The sequence below is a fragment of the Heloderma suspectum genome, chromosome 2 (assembly GCF_057233095.1).
Source record: "Heloderma suspectum isolate Gila_16-S chromosome 2, 16-S_ref, whole genome shotgun sequence".
Classification (NCBI taxonomy): domain Eukaryota; kingdom Metazoa; phylum Chordata; class Lepidosauria; order Squamata; family Helodermatidae; genus Heloderma; species Heloderma suspectum.
Window position 1 is genome coordinate 195,903,913 of NC_139459.1, and position 18,206 is coordinate 195,922,118.

At 44.3% G+C, this 18,206-nt stretch overlaps 1 protein-coding gene across 2 annotated transcripts in view; it reads right to left on the reverse strand.

The window, feature by feature from the left end:
• CA10 (carbonic anhydrase 10 (inactive)) overlaps window positions 1-18,206 on the reverse strand; it is a 445,075-nt gene that overhangs the window by 329,186 nt on the left and 97,683 nt on the right. For both annotated transcript variants that reach the window (XM_084832322.1, XM_084832323.1), the window contains exon 3: window positions 15,484-15,558. In XM_084832322.1, coding sequence (XP_084688448.1) covers window positions 15,484-15,558 — 75 coding nt within the window. The remainder of the gene's footprint in view (window positions 1-15,483; window positions 15,559-18,206) is intronic.

The following is an 18,206-nucleotide window of genomic DNA, read 5'->3' on the forward strand; positions in this document are numbered from 1 at the left end:
GTACATTGATTCCAGCCTCTTGGATGTTGGGGTCAAGGACGAAGGCGCTTTCCACATCTGCTGGACTGCATTCAGCAGGGCTGTAAGAAAGGGGATGGCCACCGGGGTGGACAGGTCTGTTGTGAAGGCATCAACTACTGGACTGCGGAGTTGTTGTAGAGGTTGTTGTACCTCAGTGCCCAATGATTGAGCCATTCTAAGCACCTGCTCAGAGAAATGGCCCATGTCTTCGGAAGGCGAGGCAATATCCTGTGTCCCAACGACATCGTCTGGTGATGAGGTTGATGGGGGAACGGAGGGATAGGAGGAGGAATAGTCCTCCCTGGATTCCTGCGAGTGGGCAGGGTGTAGTGCCACATCAGGTGCATGAGGTGGAATTGGAGGTGGTGGGGCTTGATGGTCCTGACTGGGTTGTTGTAGTGCTAAGGACGTAGAGCGCCTTGGTACTGGAGGAGGAGGGCAGAAGACGTCCTTGGTGTCGAAACCGGAGCATTGTCAGGGCTGAAAGAGAGCATGCGATGGAGAAGTAGTTCCTAAGTAACAGGATCGATCAAGGAGGAGGTCGCAGTCCCTCCGGAGCCTCCAGTCTGTATCCAAGTGCTGTCGGTGGGGAGGAGACGACAAGGCTGAGAAACGGTCCCAATCTCAGGATGGAGAGCATGAGCGATCACGGTCGTATTGCGCTGGCCAATGATGCTAACGGTATCGATCCGGAGATCAGTATCGAGGAGGCTGTTGAGGTGAAAATGCAGGTCGATACCAAGGTGACTGGATGTCATAGCGATGTGGTGTTGGAAACCAGATCTCCATTCCGGGGCTATTAGATCTGGACGGGGTGGTGGGGTTGACATGTCCCTCAACTTATGCTCCAAGACCGTGGAGGTCGGGTCCAGAGTAATAGGGATGGGGGAGAATTTCTCCCTGAAACTTCAGGGGGCCGAGTGCCAACGTATTCGGCCCCCCGAAGTAGTTTCGGGGAGAAATTCTCCGCCCCCCCGCCCCCCGCCAGGATGGGACTTACCTTTCCCGAATGTCCCTCCCGGCGGCGGGTCCCAGCGGCGGTTCGGCAAGTCTTCGTCAGGGGCGGGGGCGGCAGCCGGTCTTTCGACCGGCTGCCGCAGCCACCATTCCAAGAAAAGAAAAGAAAAAAACGCCCCCGTGATAGGCTACGTGACGATTAACGTAGTCTATCATGGCTAGATTTGCAAAGTCAGCAGTGATAGGCTACGTAAATCGTCACGTAGCCTATCACGGGTGACTTAAAAAAAAAAAAGCGTGTACGGCTAATGGCGGCCCCCATAGGGAGCCGCCATTCACGTTCCTTATTTGGTCACTGTAGTCTACGTAAAGATTTACGTAGACTACAGCGACCAAATAAGGAACGCGAATGGCGGCTCCCTATAAGGGGCCGCCATTTGCGTACGCGCTTTTTTTTTTTAAAGTCACCCGTGATAGGCTACGTGACAATTAACATAGCCTATCATGGCTGACTTTGCAGATCTAGCCGTGATAGGCTACGTAAATCATCACGTAGCCTATCACGGGGCGCTTTTTTTTTAACTTTTTATTTTGCGGCTGGGCGAGGCGAGGCGCCTCCTCCCTGGCCTGAATTTCGGCCGGGCGAGGCGGGAAGCCTCCCCCCCCGGCCTGAACTTCGGGGGGAGCAGCGAAGCACCTCCCCCCCACCACGAAGCAAGCTGCGAGACCAGGTAAGTGACTTTCGTGCACCCCTACCAAGTAACAGTGTGCATTGGGGGCACAACACGAATCGGAGAATCAAGTAGAGGAGGAGGAGGTGGTTGGTCCTGCTCCTTTTCCTGTTGTTTGATTTGTTTTTCCTCTTCTTTTCTGGTGCGTCCACTGCCAGTTTAGGGTGCTTTGTCCGTTTTGAGAGGTCTTTGCCGCCAATATGTCCAGGCTCCTTCCCGGAGTGGGTGGATCTACCTGAACCAGCTCAGCAGTTAGCAGGGGAGAAGACTGAATTGCAGGAGCTGCCTCTGCACTTGTGGAGGGAGCCACGATGTGCTGGTCCCTGGGAGTTTGGGCCTTAGGCAAGTCAACTGCCTAAAGGGCCCGTTGCACAGGATCGATTTTAGTTGATCAGCTCTATTCTTGCGAGCCTGCTTCGATAGCAATTGGCAGTGGTGGCAAGATTCAACCTTGTGGGTTTCCCCGAAGCAAATAAGACACAAAGAGTGGCCATCTGAAGAGGGCACCTTACTGCCACAAGCCGTGCACCATCTGAACAGAGGCTTCAGGGCCGTATGCCGAAGGAGAAAAAACGCATCGCCACCGAGGTTGATTGATACTCTCCAACACTGTCAACAATTGACGCGCTCTCTCTCTCTATTTCTGCGCTCCCTCTCTCTCTTTCTCATTATAAGATAAAGAAGAAAAATAAGGTAAAGGAAGAAAAGAGGTTTTAGATAAGATAAGATACAAATGCAGCGTGACAGAAAGTCGAAAAGTTCCCCAAGAAGTAATGCTAAGGCGGTTTAAAAGGAACTGAGGGAAAGGTGGGAACCCACGCTATATAAGCCACAGGCTGTGAGGGAGGGGTTCCCACCAAAAAACTCTGCAGCTTGGAAGTGTCCCCAAACGTGTCTCCACGCAGGTGCGGAGCCCATATGTGTGATGCACAGGGACCATGAAGAAGAACCCAGTATTACTTGATTTGCCATAAACCACTGGTTAAGGCTTTAAAAACTTGGGACCATCTGCCCCTATTTGCCCCTATCCCCCGTTTAAGATCGTCTGAAGGCCCCCCTTGCATTCCTCACCTTTATTCAGAGATGCTTCTTGGGAGAATATGAAAAATGGCCTTCTCTGTGGTGGCATCCGGACTATGAAACTCCCTGCTTCCAAGTTGGTCCCCCTTATGTTACAGCTTTGCTGCTTTGTGAAATCCTTTCTGTTTAGGCGGGAGTTCAACTTAGATATTGAATTGTTTTCTGGATTACTGGATCTTTCTTTCCATTCTGCCTCCTTTCAAATGCTTCAGTTTTAATTACTTATTTTAGGATGTTATGTTGTGTATTTAATTGATTGCTTTGTCTTTTCTGAGCTGCCTCGAGCACAGTATAACAGAAAGGCTGTAAGAGAAATACTTTATGGGCACTATCCATCAGGGTGCTATGCCATTGCCGATTCAGTTCCACAACAGCCCCTCCCGCTGATTCTGTTGCAGGATCCAGCGCATGCGCAATGGAGATTTAACACTTCTTAGAGGAAGCCTTGAAATGAGCAGAAACGCTCGTTTTTGCTGGAGCTCCCATATGTGAGGTCCTCTCACCTGGCCCACTTAAGAAACAAACATTTCCACTCAATTCTGGTTGCTCCCAGAAGTGCTAAATCCTCAGAGGGCGCCATTGGCAGAACATAATAAACAGGAATATAGCACCCTGCCAAATACTGCCTTATAATTGTTTGTTCATACTTGTTTATAATGTTATATTTTTCTGTTGTAATATGCATTTAAATTATTTTCTTCAGATATATAAATTAGTTTTTAAACATTATTTTGTATTAGAAGTTTCGGTTGCTCTCTATAAAGAGAAGGTTCTCAAAACATGTCAGGAACTATAAAAACTGGTGCAGCTGTCTTTTTTGTTTGGCATTTACAGCTGTTTGTTGTTCTTATTATATGATGAAACTACATTGCGTACTTCATTGATCACTTTGTTTTTTCTGACCTGCTTTGAGCACAGTATAGCAGAAAGGCAGGATCTTTTAAAAAAATCTTAATAAAATACATTCACACGTCTAATGAGGATGAAGCATGTTTAGGTTATTAAAATGTGCAATTCAGCTGTCTGTAACATACAACTCCTCTTTCTTACAGAAAGAGCTTGTTTAAAACCAGTATCACAACCTGGTTTTGGGCACTCTCCTCTACCAAAATGCTACTCTTGTGTCTTTTGAAAGATAAAGGCACATGCTCCTTTCCTTACAAGTGCCCCTACCAGCTAATTTACACAAATATCTGCTGAGGTTAATAAACAGCTGTTATCTAATTACCATGGGATGATCCTCGTGTACTAACGTAATATTGACTTACAGCTTGCAGTTTGCATGTAATAATTGCCATTAAGAAAGGAAGGAAGTTTGCTTTATAGTAACTGAGGAAGGTGAAGAAATACAGAATGGGTTTCTGTTCTGACTTTGTACAAAAAACACAAAATAAGATTATATAGGCAATAAAAACTAGACTGCTCAGTACTTGTTTCCAGTGTACCTGAAGATGAATTGACATCATCATTTTAGGTATTCTCTTATGGTGACTTTCTTTCAAATGCACCTGTATGCAGATAAAAAGCATATTTAATCAAGACTTGAAAAATAAATGACAGCAAACATTTGTGTTCAAATGAGAACTTTCTGAAAAAAGCCTCAAAGGGAAAAAGCCACCACAAGGAAGATGTCCTAGTTCAAAATGATTGTGCAAAGTCACCTTATGAGCAGAGTTCTTCCTAACAAATCAACTAGTAGTCGTAGACACTGGCCTGGTTTGAATGACACAAGGGCAGATAATAAGCCATGGTGGCTTAACTGCCCCCGTGCATGCCAGCTCATTTCCTTAATTACCCTCACTGGGCATGGCTTCTTGTGTCCTCTGAACTCAGTGAGGGTGACTTGTTGGGTTGGGTAACAAACCTCCCAGAACCCATGGTGTGTTGTAGGGTTGTGGATCTGGACAACAAAAGAAACCACAGCAGGGGCATAAATTGGCAACTTGAACCCACAGGTGCCGCAACCCACTGTGGCTTAAATAAGCCACGGTGGGCTGTGGTGATCCTACAAATCAGGTCGTTGAGAGCAAACAAATGGAGAGAAGACTTCTCCCCATGGCTCCTGAACATAGCATAGACTCAAGTCTGGCAAAGGTTTTCCTTCAATAAGGAAAGTCAATTACATGCCTAGAAGAGAACTGATAAGCTGTTTCACTTTCTCCTGGGAGAAGATTATAGTATCTTGAACTGGGATAAAACAAACTAGAGTTCAAAACCCAGCTCAGCCATCACCACATTGTGGGGTTGGTAGCCTCACTGTTCCAGTCTACACAATGGCAGTAAGTAATGATCTATTTATTTATTCGAACAAGCTAAATTTAACCCCTTTAGCGCTCCATAGAGGTACAGAGTGGTTTACTGTCAAGTTGTTTTATCTCTCTCTCTCTCTTTTTTTTAATGGAGTGTGGCCTCCTGCAGTTGCCCACCCCTTATTTAGGTCAGTGGAACATTTTCCAGTTCAGTGATTTCCAGAAAGTCCTCATCATTGGAGACTGTAAGATAGTGACTGGTCCCAAGGTTTCCCTAAATATAATTAATATTCTCTTCATGGGTTTTTATATCATTACAAGAAATCTAGTCTACATCAGAGTGAATGGAACAAAAAAATGCCAAAGTAAACTCTAGATTCATGGCTGGATCACAGTCACTTTCTCCTACACAAGTCACAAAAGTCTGTTGCAAGTCTTAGCCTAAATTGTTTTTAGAGAAATCACACATATTCCCAAAACTATGTCTCACTTCAAACACTCAGATCAGCTCAGTCCAAATCCTTGATTACTGCAGAACAGTGCAAGGTTTCTGAACTAGATGATTTATATTACTGGCTGTTACAACATGGCCAGATCTCCCTGCCCCCACCCTTCCCGCCAAATGATTTTAACATATTCACTCCCAGTGAGGCATTGCCAGACCTTTCCAGTTTGCAGAGCATCCTAGTGGGGTTTTGTTGACAGTCTATAAATGAAGCCAACATGAATCTTATCGGCTGCCTTAGGTCTTAATCAAGAAACTACTCCAACTAAAGTAAATTCAGTCCTACTTTGGTCCGTCTCTTTAGCAATTCGTATTTAGTATTTTAAAAATGTGAAACACTAGTGTAATTTATATAAAGTATTTATTACACACACACACACACTTACGGAACACAGGAAGAGGGAATGTGGGGTCTTTAAAAGAATATTTTAAAGAGTTAAGTATAAAATTGGAAAAATCATAGTGCTGAGCTTGTTGTGGGTAGGCCACAATTAGAACAATTCCATGTCAACCTGGGGCGGGGAGGAGAGACTGAAGGGGGGGTGTGTGAAATTCACCACTGACATTGTCCAGAACGCCTCCTGGAAACAGCCATTTTCTTTCCCCCAAATTCCCATCCCATGATGTAGCAATCCTACATCATCAGATAGTGTTGTTTCCAGGAGGCTTTTGGGGAAAGGAAATTGGTGGCCACCAATGGGAGGAGCTCTGGGAAATGGCAGTTAAGTTTCACTCCCCTATCCTGCAAATATAGTCCGAACCGTGAAAAATCAGCCAGAAAGGCCTTCCAATTGTTGCAGCCTGTGAATGGGGTTGTGAAAAGGGGCGGGTGGGATTTTCACTCAGTAAAATTAAGAAACTACAGATATTGGAATGAACATTTTAACGAGGCAGAAAGCATGTCATGCACGCATTTTCAAAATGTTACAGCATATAGAGTCAGGAAAATGGTGCAATAAATTAGGAATATATACTATTTTAAATTATAAGTATCATCTTTTTTAAAAATAATGATTTTGGATAATACTTCTAGCATATTTTAAGAAACTGAAAACTAGGTGTTATATATTTAAAAAGGGGGTTGTATATATTTATAGTACCTTGAAGAAGAGCCAGGAAGACTCCAAATGCTTTAGGCATTTGGATGCTTCTATAGATATATTTCTGTTAAAAATTATTTCTGAGTGCCTGAAGAATGTTCCCTTTTCCTTCTTGTACTCCCTTCAATAGCAGCATTGGCTGGAGTCAATGGAACTGGTGTAAAGAGTAGCCATTCCATAGACCCCACCATGTGGCTTGCACATTTCAAATGCTGCTACCAGACTGGGATGGAACCCGATCACGTGGAAGTAGAAACCATGACACTCAGGAAGCTCAATATCTATGACCCAGAGCCAGTAGCATAGTAACTTGTGCTGTATTTGAATCTGTGCCCAGCTCACTGTGAGGCCTTAGGGCCAATCACTGTCACTCAGGCTGCCTTTAAATTAAAGAAAAACCTACAGCCCTCCTGTTGTGGAGCCGTTCTGCATTTACAGCGGGCTCTCAGGCGGTGACCACATGATTGATGAGAGGAGAAGTTTCTAATTTTCAAGGTTCAATGGAACAGTGCCATCTAGTGGCTGTTTTAATAGTGTAACAATCCGACTTAAATAGATAGTTCATTATTTCCGGATCTTTTTGAGATAAAACAACAAGGAAATACCTCTGAATATCCCCTGGAGGTTGACGACGTCATGAAAAGGACCTGCAAACTTCCATGAGTGAGCAATCTCAATAGCAGGATCAAAGCTCTGTGTGAAGAAGCTCTCAGTCTAACCTCCCAGGGTTGGTGTTTGGATAAAATGGGACATCCCATGCAAACTGCCCTTGAGTTCATTAGGGAAAGAATGGAATATGAATGTGATAAAATGAGGAAACATTCATTTACACATTATATTTCTCCATTCCAACACATACCAGAGAAAGATGGGACTGATCACATGGATTTTTTAAAAGAAAAATAGTTGGACAGGCTCATAATCTCTGAGGATTTTTTATGTGACGGTCACACATTCGGGTATGTTTGCTTGTTGTTCGGGACTGAGAAAATTACTGCACTTCACTCTGCTACCTGAGTTCCCTTGTAGACAAAGAACATTATTTCTCCCAAACTGTCAACAAGTGGCATTTACGTCTAAAAGGTATTTTGATACACTTCACAAAAGCACTTCTCAGGTCAACTACAAGCTTTTCACAAAGAAGAGGCCAGAAGGCCAGGCTTTGTGAGGTGGTGCCCTGAACAATCTCAAACCTGGCTAGCAAGCAAGTTACAAATAATGGGCCTCGTACAATGTCTTATGGCCTGGTGTTACATCTACGGAGGCTGAAACAAAACAACCTGTGTGAGAACAAATGCTCTACAGAAAAAGAAAGCAACATTGTACTTGTACAGAGTTCAGTGCCCACATTTGTTTTCTCACACCTGGGCCAGATCTACATAGAAACAGAATGAGAAGCTCTTTCTGGTTCTATCCAGATTTTCATGAAATGGGCTTTGGTCCATCAGCAGCACGTGAAGCAAGAAAAGAGGAGTATATACTACCCAAAAAACCATTTTCATGGGTTACACAGCACTTGAAAACGGCCATACTTCGGGGTTGGGTGGACGGAGTCCAGCAAGTGGAACTGAATGTCATCAACCCCGTAGATGCTGTTTGATGAATGAGGGAGGCTTGTTCCCCGCCCCTGCCCATGCTCCCCTGCTCAGAGAAGTTTACTGGAAGCCCTGAATTAAGCCCCTGTAGTTTACCCCACACCTCTCCCCTCTCATCCACCACTGAGATATTGTGAAACATTAAGACTGCGTTTATACAAATGGAAAAACACAGGCTATATTCTGTGAATGGGTAAAGCCACTACTGCGGTATTCTGACTGATTGAAACAGCGGAACTACTCTTTTATGAATGGGAAAAACAGGCTGTCCTGATGGAGCAGTGCATATATGGAGGAGGTGCATTGCTTCCTTCCACTACAACAGCAGCATATGCTCCTTCCCAGGGTGCTGAGCAGCAACTCTGGCTTCTTCTCCTCCTCCTCCCCTCCCACCGCCTTGGTTCCATGTGTTACACTCCGGCTTTCTGTTTCAGCTCACTCCCCTTCAGATCACTCAGGCTGCCACCACTCTTCTGCTCTTTCTCTTGCTCTCCCTTACACCTTCCCAGTGGCTGATAAGACAAGAAGAAGGAGCAACAAAAGCCCCCAAGTGGTAGGGGTCATACAACTGCCCCTGATTCATTTTTTTCTGGAGAGCCATCTATAACTTGAAGCAGGATCACTTGTGGGGCAGAGGGTGGAGGAGGAAGGGAGGAAGAGGAGGCTGAAGGATTTTTAAAAAGGAAATCCCACACTTGCAAATCGAGTCCAACAGAGTACATTGGCTTCAAAGGAATGAAGAAGCGCTTATATGAATGGGAAAAACAGGCTGCATTCTGGGAATGGGAAAGCAGCCCTACTGCGAACGGGGAAAAAGAGGGAATGAGGGGGAAAGGAGGAAGCCCCACTCCTTGACTAGGTCACTGCCAGGTCACAGCCAGAACACAGAAATAGGTATGCCCAGGATTTAATGTGGGGGGATAGGGCACACTGCAGTGGAACCATTCCAGAGTCATGCTTAAGAAAAACTATGCAATAAAACAATTTCCCCAAAATGCACCTTTTCCAGAGGGAAGCTGCGGATTGGCAACAGCGTCATCTGTCACAAACTACCCTGATGTGCTTTCCTCCACATTAAGTTGGCTGTGTAGATTGAGCCCTGGAAGAAAGAGTGATTCTTGTTAGGGATGGACAGACCCACCTGAGTCTACGCTCAGCAGGTGTTTAAGGAGCCGCCACTGCCGCTCACCCGCATGAGCCCCTGGAGGGCTCAGCAAGGGTCCGGGAATGCCCCGCAGCCACCTGCTGCTCCATGTGAGCTGCTGTTTTTACAGAAGCTGGGAGCTCTAGATTTTCATATATCTAATGTTGCGCACAATGGCAGCCATAAAGGGCCATTTCCGCAACATTCAATATACGAAAAGGGTAGAAATGGCCCTTTATGGCAGCCATAACGCACAACATTAGCTATACAAAAATCTAGAGCCCCCATCTCCCATAAAAATGGCAGTGTGTATGGAGGATGAGCAGCTGCTGGGCATAAGTGGGCAGGTCTGGCAAGTCCTGGCGGCTCACCAAGCCGGGTTCGGGGAGGGGAGTGGGGTCGGGGAGGGAGTCTGACGGACTTCTGGACCTTGTCAGGTGCCTGCAACTTCCCTAATACTTTGTTTTATGTTGGAGTCTCTCAGGTGAATGCCATTCCTAAAAGCCAATACATACTACTGTATAGGATATATGCAGTTGTACTGCTGTACTTTGTGGTTTTAATTTTTGTAAACCGCCCAGAGAGCTTTGACTATTGGGCAGTATAAAAATGTAATAAGTAAATAAGACAAAACTGTAGAGTTATATGGCCAAGCAGACTCCCAAAGGGCATATACAAAAGGGCATACAAAAGCTAGGGCAAATCCATTAACAAGGGATGGAAGCCCAAAATGGCTGCGCTCCTATTTTGCTGTGTTATTGCCAAAACTACTCTTAAAAAAAAATATTAGCAGAGTTTGTGAGTTTGTTCCACCAGGCTGTGCATTAAATATGGGTGCTCTGTGAAAACCAGCTGGTTCCTTTCACAGGCAGAAAAGATACACACGCACACGCCCTCCTGCCTTTATGTACAGACTAACACTGTTCTGATAGTCAACCACAGTTTACTATCCTGTCCTCAGTGACAGTTATTTTCACTGGGCCCACTACGGTATGAATCATCCCATTACTCTAGTCACATTTCTGAGCAATAGGTGAATCTCTTCGCTCTTTACAAATTCTATTGGCTGGTTTGACAATCTTTGTACTTCGCTTTTCTTGTACTATTTTTTAAAAATTGCAATTAGAGTTAACAGTGAAATGTTGCCTAAAGCAAAAGTAAAATTGGGGGTTCTGCCTCAGGCAAAACTTCTGAGGAATTTGAGGGAAGTAAAAGAGTTTCGATAAATCCAATGTAATGCCATGGGGAGCGGGCATTGCACATGCCTTACAGTGATCACTTTTAATACTGCTTGTTTTTCATGGTTATTTTTAGGCAACTATATCTGGCACAATAAGAACTAAGGTAGCACTATGCCAGTACCACAATACATCAGTTTAGATGTAATGGGAGACCACAGTATTTGCAACCTGGTGCAGGTTGATGACATCATTAACTAACTGCCCATTGTTGGCCTACTCAGCATACCAAACCTTGGCCTGAGCCTAATGAGGCCAGAAATCCCTACCCCCATGAGCTTACTCTAAAGCCCACAAGGGACAGATAGTTTTACACGCACAGGCTTTAGGCTTGTGTGCTTCCCTGACTCCAGCACGGCTGCCCAGAGGAGACTGAAAACATCCACTTCCATTTATAATTGATCATAATTTGTTCTTATGCCTAATTTTGGCTTGTTTCAATAAACCACAGTTAACACAAATCATAGTTCAGAAATAACAAACCATGGTTAGTTGAAAATGGAAGGGGATGCTTCCAAACCCCTCTTCGCAGCCACACCAGAAGAGGAGACTGGGCACAAGGCTCATGAAGATAACAATAAACCAAGGATGGTGGAATTTTCTTCTTGTAAAGGTCCACATTCTCTTGGTCCAAACCTGTCATGCTCCACATTCCAGCAGTGGATGGGACCAGACCCCAAAGTGGGCAGAGTTATGGATGTGACTTTTACCTTTTTTTGGTATGCACTGAAAACAAAAAGACATTTGAATCCAGGCATTCTCTTTCTCCAATTTATGCAAAGTTTCCTCCATCGGCTTTGTAGGTGGAGGACAGAGCAGGAAGGATCAAATCATATCAATAACCCAGAGCAGGGTCAGTGGGGGGCATGACCTGGGGAGAGTCCAGTGGTCCAGACAGAGGCCAGTAAGTCTGCATTTGGCCCAGAGGCCAGAGATTCCCCACCCCTGCACTAAACTATGATTTAGTGTTACAACCTAACCTGGCCATTGCATGACTAGGATTATCACAGATATAGCTAGCAGCAATTGTCATAATTGTGGCTGTCAGAAAAAAGTGCTTCCACAATCACAGGAGTTACAACCAGTCAATTCTACACATTATATTATTCCATATACACATGTGCCCGAAGACAGCCAGGACTGCTCCCAGGTCAACCAAAATATCTTGTGTGAGCCAGCCCATAGCAACTTACACAGCTAGCCACGTATCTCATATAGATACAAATAACTGGCCTAGCCAAATTCATCTGGGTATACGTACTTACATAAGTGTTTAGATTGTATGTATCTCTAAATGTCAACATGAAGAAGAAAATTCACCCAAAGAATATACTGAAACGTATCTCATAAACAAAGCAGAGAGCCTTCTACCAGCTTTGGCTGGTGGCCCAGCAAAAGTCCTACTGGACAGGGATAACCTGGCTTCAGCAGTCTATGATCTGGTAACCTCCAAGTTAGATTACTGCAATAAGCTCTATGTGGGGCTGCCCTTGAAGAATGCTCAGCTGTAGCATGTGCAAAATGCAGCAGCCAGATTAATAACCAGGACCAGAAGGTCTGAGCATATAACACCAATTCTGGCCCACTTGCATTGGCTGCATGTATGTTTCCAAGACTCATTGCAGGTGCTAGTTTTAACATACGAAGCCTTACACAACTTGGAACAGCAATACCTGATGGAGCACCTCTCCCAACATGAACCTTCCTGGACACTACGATCAACATCTGAGGCCTTCCTCCCAGCGCCTCTTCCAAGGGAGACTCGGAAAGTGGCGGCAAGGGCCTTCTCAGTGGCAGCCTGCCGATTATGGAACAATCTCTCCACTGAGGCCTGCCTGGCACCAACCCTGTCATCTTTCTGGCAGCAGGTTAACACTGTCCTCTGCTCCCAGGCATTTGATGGCATATGATGAGGCATTTATGTCAATTGTTTCTATCAGGTTCAGTATCCTAGTGTAACTGCTTTCACTTTTTAAATTGTTTTCACTTTTGCATGTTAAAGATTTTATACTACGTCTTTATTACCTTGTATTTGTGGTTTGTAATTTTTGTGAACCGCCCAGAGAGCTTTGGCTATTGGGTGGTATAAAAATGAAATAAATAAAAATAAATATCAAAACTGAAATAAATGCAAAAAAATGCAGTAATAATAAAAGCACTGTAAACAACATTTAAGAACATAAGAACAAGAACATAAGAAAAGCCATACTGGATCAGACCAAGGGTCCATCTAGTCCAGCATTATGCTCACACAGTGGCCAGCCAGCTGTCGACCAGGAACCCGCAAGCAGGAAATGAGTGCAACAGCACCCTCCCACCCATGTTCCCCAGCAACTGGTGTACATAGGCTCATTGCCTCTGATACTGGAGGTAGCACACAGACATCAAGACCAGTAGAAGTGTTTGGTTTTTAGTGAGTCAACTGCAAATACCTGAATATAATCTATCAACTGATTATTAATTACTTAACAGAAACACACTCTTTCTCTACTCATGAACATGCGACATAAATGTTAGACCAGGAGAAATGCTATCTCTGGGTATATTCTCGTAAATCCGTAGAACATTTTCTTGGTTTTAGCAAAAGGATAAATAAAAAATAAAGGCAGCCTCTAAACTCATTGCTAGAACAGCCTGTCAGCCTCTGGAGCAATAACAAAAACAGAATGGAACATATGGTTGCATTTCATGCAGTATTCACCAAAGACAAATCTCTGCAAGACCTGGAGCATAAACGTGGAATTGCTTAGCATGTTCTGCTTTCTATTCTATTTATGCATCTAGACGTTTAGGGAGTAGCTTTACGTTTGCTGGGCACTCCAGGCTGAGGTTGATGAGATGGATGTGCAGTTGCTCTGCACTCCTGAAAAACAGTTGTGGGGATTTTGTTTTGTTTTTTGTTGTTCTTCAGTTCAAGTGCTACCAATGTGCATTCAAAAAACCAATATTATGCGCTGACATTTGGAAATGGACTCTTTCAGATCTACTGAGAAATAGCTGGTTAACATGGTGTACGCATCCTGTATTGTAGAGAGACAATAGCTCAAGGATAGGACACATTCTTTGCTTGAGAAGGTCCCAGGTTCCATCCCTGGCATCTCTCTGCTTAATATGAACAGGAAAGCCAGAGCTAAGGAAATAAACCTTTAAACCCTTTGATTTGTAATAACCAGTGTCAGTTAGTTGGAATAAGGCCAGAATCAGTCTCTCCTCCCCTATTCTTCCTACTCTTGTGGTTGTAGTTTTTCTGGATTTTTTTCCCAGAAGGATTGAAGACAGAAAGGATGTTTTGAAAGCAGGATCCCACTGACTTCTGTACAAGTTGGATGCACACAACTGCAGCCAACGGCACTGTGGCAGGCTTTCTTGTACTCCCCTGACTTCATATGACAAATATTGAAGGTGTATGCTTTGTAAAATCAATGAAGTTAGAAAACCATGTGGCCTTCCAAATATGTAACTAAATAAATATCCATGGCTAAAATGAACAATATGGTACTGATCTGATTATTGGGTTTCTTACTTTTGTTACAATACACAGGTGTTTTTGTATCAGTACATCTTAGGGCTTACTCCTATTGACTGGACACTTGCTGCTCAAAAGCCTCCGAACTTGGAGGCTTCTGAGATTCCTATGGCCTATCAAGTTGAAGCCAGCAGGGGAGGAGGAGCAATCTTCACCTCCCCATCATGTGTTTGGCGAAGTTGGCTAGACGGGCTTTTTAGCTTGTCTAGTGAGGGTGCTTCAAAGGGGGCAGGAAGAAAGCTGGAGGAGGCTCAGAATATCTCATATCCTGGCCTCTCTGGTCTCCTTCCCTCCCACCAGAATGCTTCCTTTCCTCCTCTAAGGTTATAATTTTCACATGGTTATTTAAGGGCACAATCCTATCAATTGTGCTCTCCCTGCTTGGAAGGCTCTGAATTCGGAGGTTTCCGAGATACCTTTGCCCTGCCAGGCTGAAGCTGGTAGGGCAGGAGGAGCGGTGGAGGTGATTTTCACCTCCTTGTCATCAGTGTTTGGCCTTTTAACCCGTCTAGTGAGGGGGCTTCAGAGGGGGAGGGAAGGGGGCTGAAGGAGGCTTAGGATATCTCATATCCTGGCCTCTGGTTTCCTCCTCTCCCCACCCACCGGAACGCCCCCTTTCTGACCTCATGGAGGCAGCCGGAAGGAGCAAGGGCCGGATCTCTGACTCCCCCTTCTGAGGTCGGAGCGCTGTCTCCAACCTCAGAGGGGTTTTCCAAGCAATCCTACGCTCTCCCAGGGACCCAATTGTTTCTTATTGAAATTGTTTTTAAATTTTGAATATTTAAACATTGCTCTCTTAAGGAGCAATTCTATCTGGTCACCTCCAAGCCAGGGGGTGGCCGCCTATCCAGTGTAGGGCAGGAGGAGTGGTGAGGAGCGGATCTCCTCCTTGCTTCTCCTGCCCAGCTTTTGCAGCTATACAGCTGATTTCAGCCATCTAGCTGTGGGACCTCGGAGCACGGGAAGCGGTGGCCGGACAACACAAAGAAAGTACCAGATTTCTGACTTCTCCACCCTGGCCTGGCCCGGCCCAGGGAACACCCAATTTTTGCCACTCCACGCTGCTCTTATGAGTGTGGAGTGTGGGGCCAATCCGCACTGCCTACAAGGCAGCTCAGGAGAGGGTGGGGGTTCATTCTCTAGGAACCGACCTTGGAGCACAGGCTCCTAGGTCAGTTCCCAGGAACCGACCTATCCTAAGGCCATCTAGCCACTGATTAGCAGCCATAGGATTGTGCCCTCAATCTATTAAACATAAGAGCAAAGAGTACCTGCTAATATACACCAGAATAAAACAGCAAGCTTCACAACTGTTGGACTGGAAATATATCACTTACCTGGAACAAAGCTTCCTTGGACCACCTCCTTATAAGCCCACCAGCCTTCATGGATTTTTGGTGAATTCTGCTGAGCTAGAGAAAGAAAAACAAAAATAAAAAGAGGGCAATAGCATTTTCTACAAAAATGATCACCACTATCTTGTACAGAACTCAGAGAGCTTCGACTATTGGGCGGTATAGAAACGAAATAAATAAATAAATAAAGGAGACCATGCTCCAATTCTCAAAAGCCTAAAAAACTTCTTGCAGATTTTCCTATATTTAAAGACTCTCATAGCCAAAGCAGATGTTATTTTAAATAGCTTCTTTTCATTTTTACTCTACTGTAGGCACTGGGGACCTGATCCAAATCAGGAATGTACCATGGGGGTAGAGGGCTTTAACCCTTTCCCCCTGCTGTGGGCCCAATCCAGATCAGGACCCCCCATGACTGCAATTTCTATTGCAAAATAGTCATCCATTTGCTTTATGGATCACCATTTTGCAAAATAAATTGCAGATGTGTGGGTGTGATCCAGATCAGTTCCATAGTTGAATGAAAGGGTTAAAGCCCCCTTCCACGCTATGGTCCTAATTCAGATCACGCTAGAGTAAAAGACGGGGGGGAGGAGGGGACTAAATGTAAAGCCTGTTTTGGCCTTCAATGTACTTTTCAATGCACTTGCCAAAACACAACAAACCCTGAACTCATGATGTATTGACAAAAGCAAATTGCCCCACAAAGACATTCGTGTACCTATAGTCAGGCAGGGATGCTCCCTCAAATTCTGTCTTTTAACCAACTTCGATGAGTGTTATAGAGTTCAAAGTAACGTTTCAGATGTCTATTTAGAAGAACATATACTTCTGAATCAACATCAAGTGCTAACAATTAGAGAAACACTATGGTCAACATCTGAGTAAGGATGTACGGACTGTGTAAAATCTGCTCCGTCTGCGTTTCATGGTTTGTCAGCCGCCTTTCTTTCTGTCATCCACCCACAGACGGATGCGAATTTATATATTTTTTTGTCATGTGGAAAAATACAGAAATACTTACATAAATATTTATGTAAATATTTACGTACGTATTTACATAATTTACCTCAGTACGTAACATTTAGTGTATTGTCCCCCATTCCATTCAATGTTTCCTCCACAGAAACTTATGTATTTTTCTACGGATTTATACGCGTAAATGTCGGGAAAGTAAAAAAATCATCCGAAAGTCCATGGACTCTGCACAGCCTGAGGGGAGTGCACCGCAGTGGATTCCTCAGGTCGATTCTTAGAAATCTGAGCTTATTTTAAGCTGTCTCGAATTTCTCCAGCATCCCTACATCTGAGACCTTCCTCTCAGTGCCACCTCAAAGGGAGGCTTGGAAGGTGGCAACAAAGGAGAGAGCCTTCTCAGTGGTGGCCTCCGACTATGGAATGATCCCCCAACTGAGGCCCCCAACTGAGGCACTGTCATCTTGTTGGCGCCAGATTAAAACTGTCCGCTACTCCCAGGCATTTAATGTTATTTAATGGCATATGATGCAGCATTTATGCCAGCTGTTTAACAGGTCTAGTATTTTATTGAAATTGTTTCTTATTGAAATTGTTTTTAAATTCTGTATATTTATTATTTATGCTGTATTTTTATCCTGTGAATTGTTGTGAACTGCCCAGAGAGCTTCAGCTATTGGGTGGTAGAGAAATGAAATAAATGATAATAACAATTATTGTCAGTAGTATTTATATACTGACTATACTTTTCAAAAGCACCACTTTTATGTTCCCAGGAATTTTGCGTTTCTTAAACCAATATTGTTGACCTTTGCAAAACTGACTGTCTGGTATTAAGAAGAAGCATAGCTACTTATGTTCTAAATCAAGAGAGTGACTGCAAAAATCAGTCAGGAAAAATCTGAGATTATAACCAGTTCTTTCAAGTCCAAAAGCATGAGTGTCTCAGCTGACCATCAATCCCCTTTACCTTGACAACCATATAAAATAGAATCAGGATGTAAACATTGAGGACTATTGGATGGGAAGTATTCATTGAGATGAGCATACATAGATAAGGCTAGAGCTGTGTGCAAACGGCCTTGAAATTCTCCATCCTATTTGTGGGTAGAGAAATTATGATGACCATTTCAGAGAATTTCTCCAGGGGAAGGAGGAATCCTCCCAACAGTTTCTCAGTGGTGGAGCACACCATTAGCAGTGGCAGTAGCACAGCTTCTTTCTTTTCCCCTAAGTTTTTTCCCCCTGCCACTGCAACACCAACTGCATCACCAGCCTGGCCACCATTTTGCATTCTCCACAATGCCATGGACCAATGCCATTCCAGGACACTGTGTAGGTTGGGTTGGGTGGGGGGAGGATATGACAGCTGTCACAAAAAATAGAGAACATTCAGAGAAAATTCTGCAAAATGGACCTCTTTTTTTTTTTTTTTAGGAGGGGTGGCAAAAAGAAAACTCTCAGAAATGTTGAGAGAAAAATATCTTCTGAGAAAGTATGGTTCATCTCTAGGAAAATCAGACTTCCCAAACAGCAAGTGTTGGGTTCCGATAGCAGCATTAGCAGAAAAAAGCCAATCAACCAAATACTTAAGTTATTTTAGTCCTAGATAAGCACACGTATGAGGGATGGGAATGTGCACACAAGCTGCACCCCCTCACTGCCTGACCTCCCTGGGTTGAACAGGAGAGGTCAGCAGCTGGCTTATACTCATGTTTGCTTGAATGTGA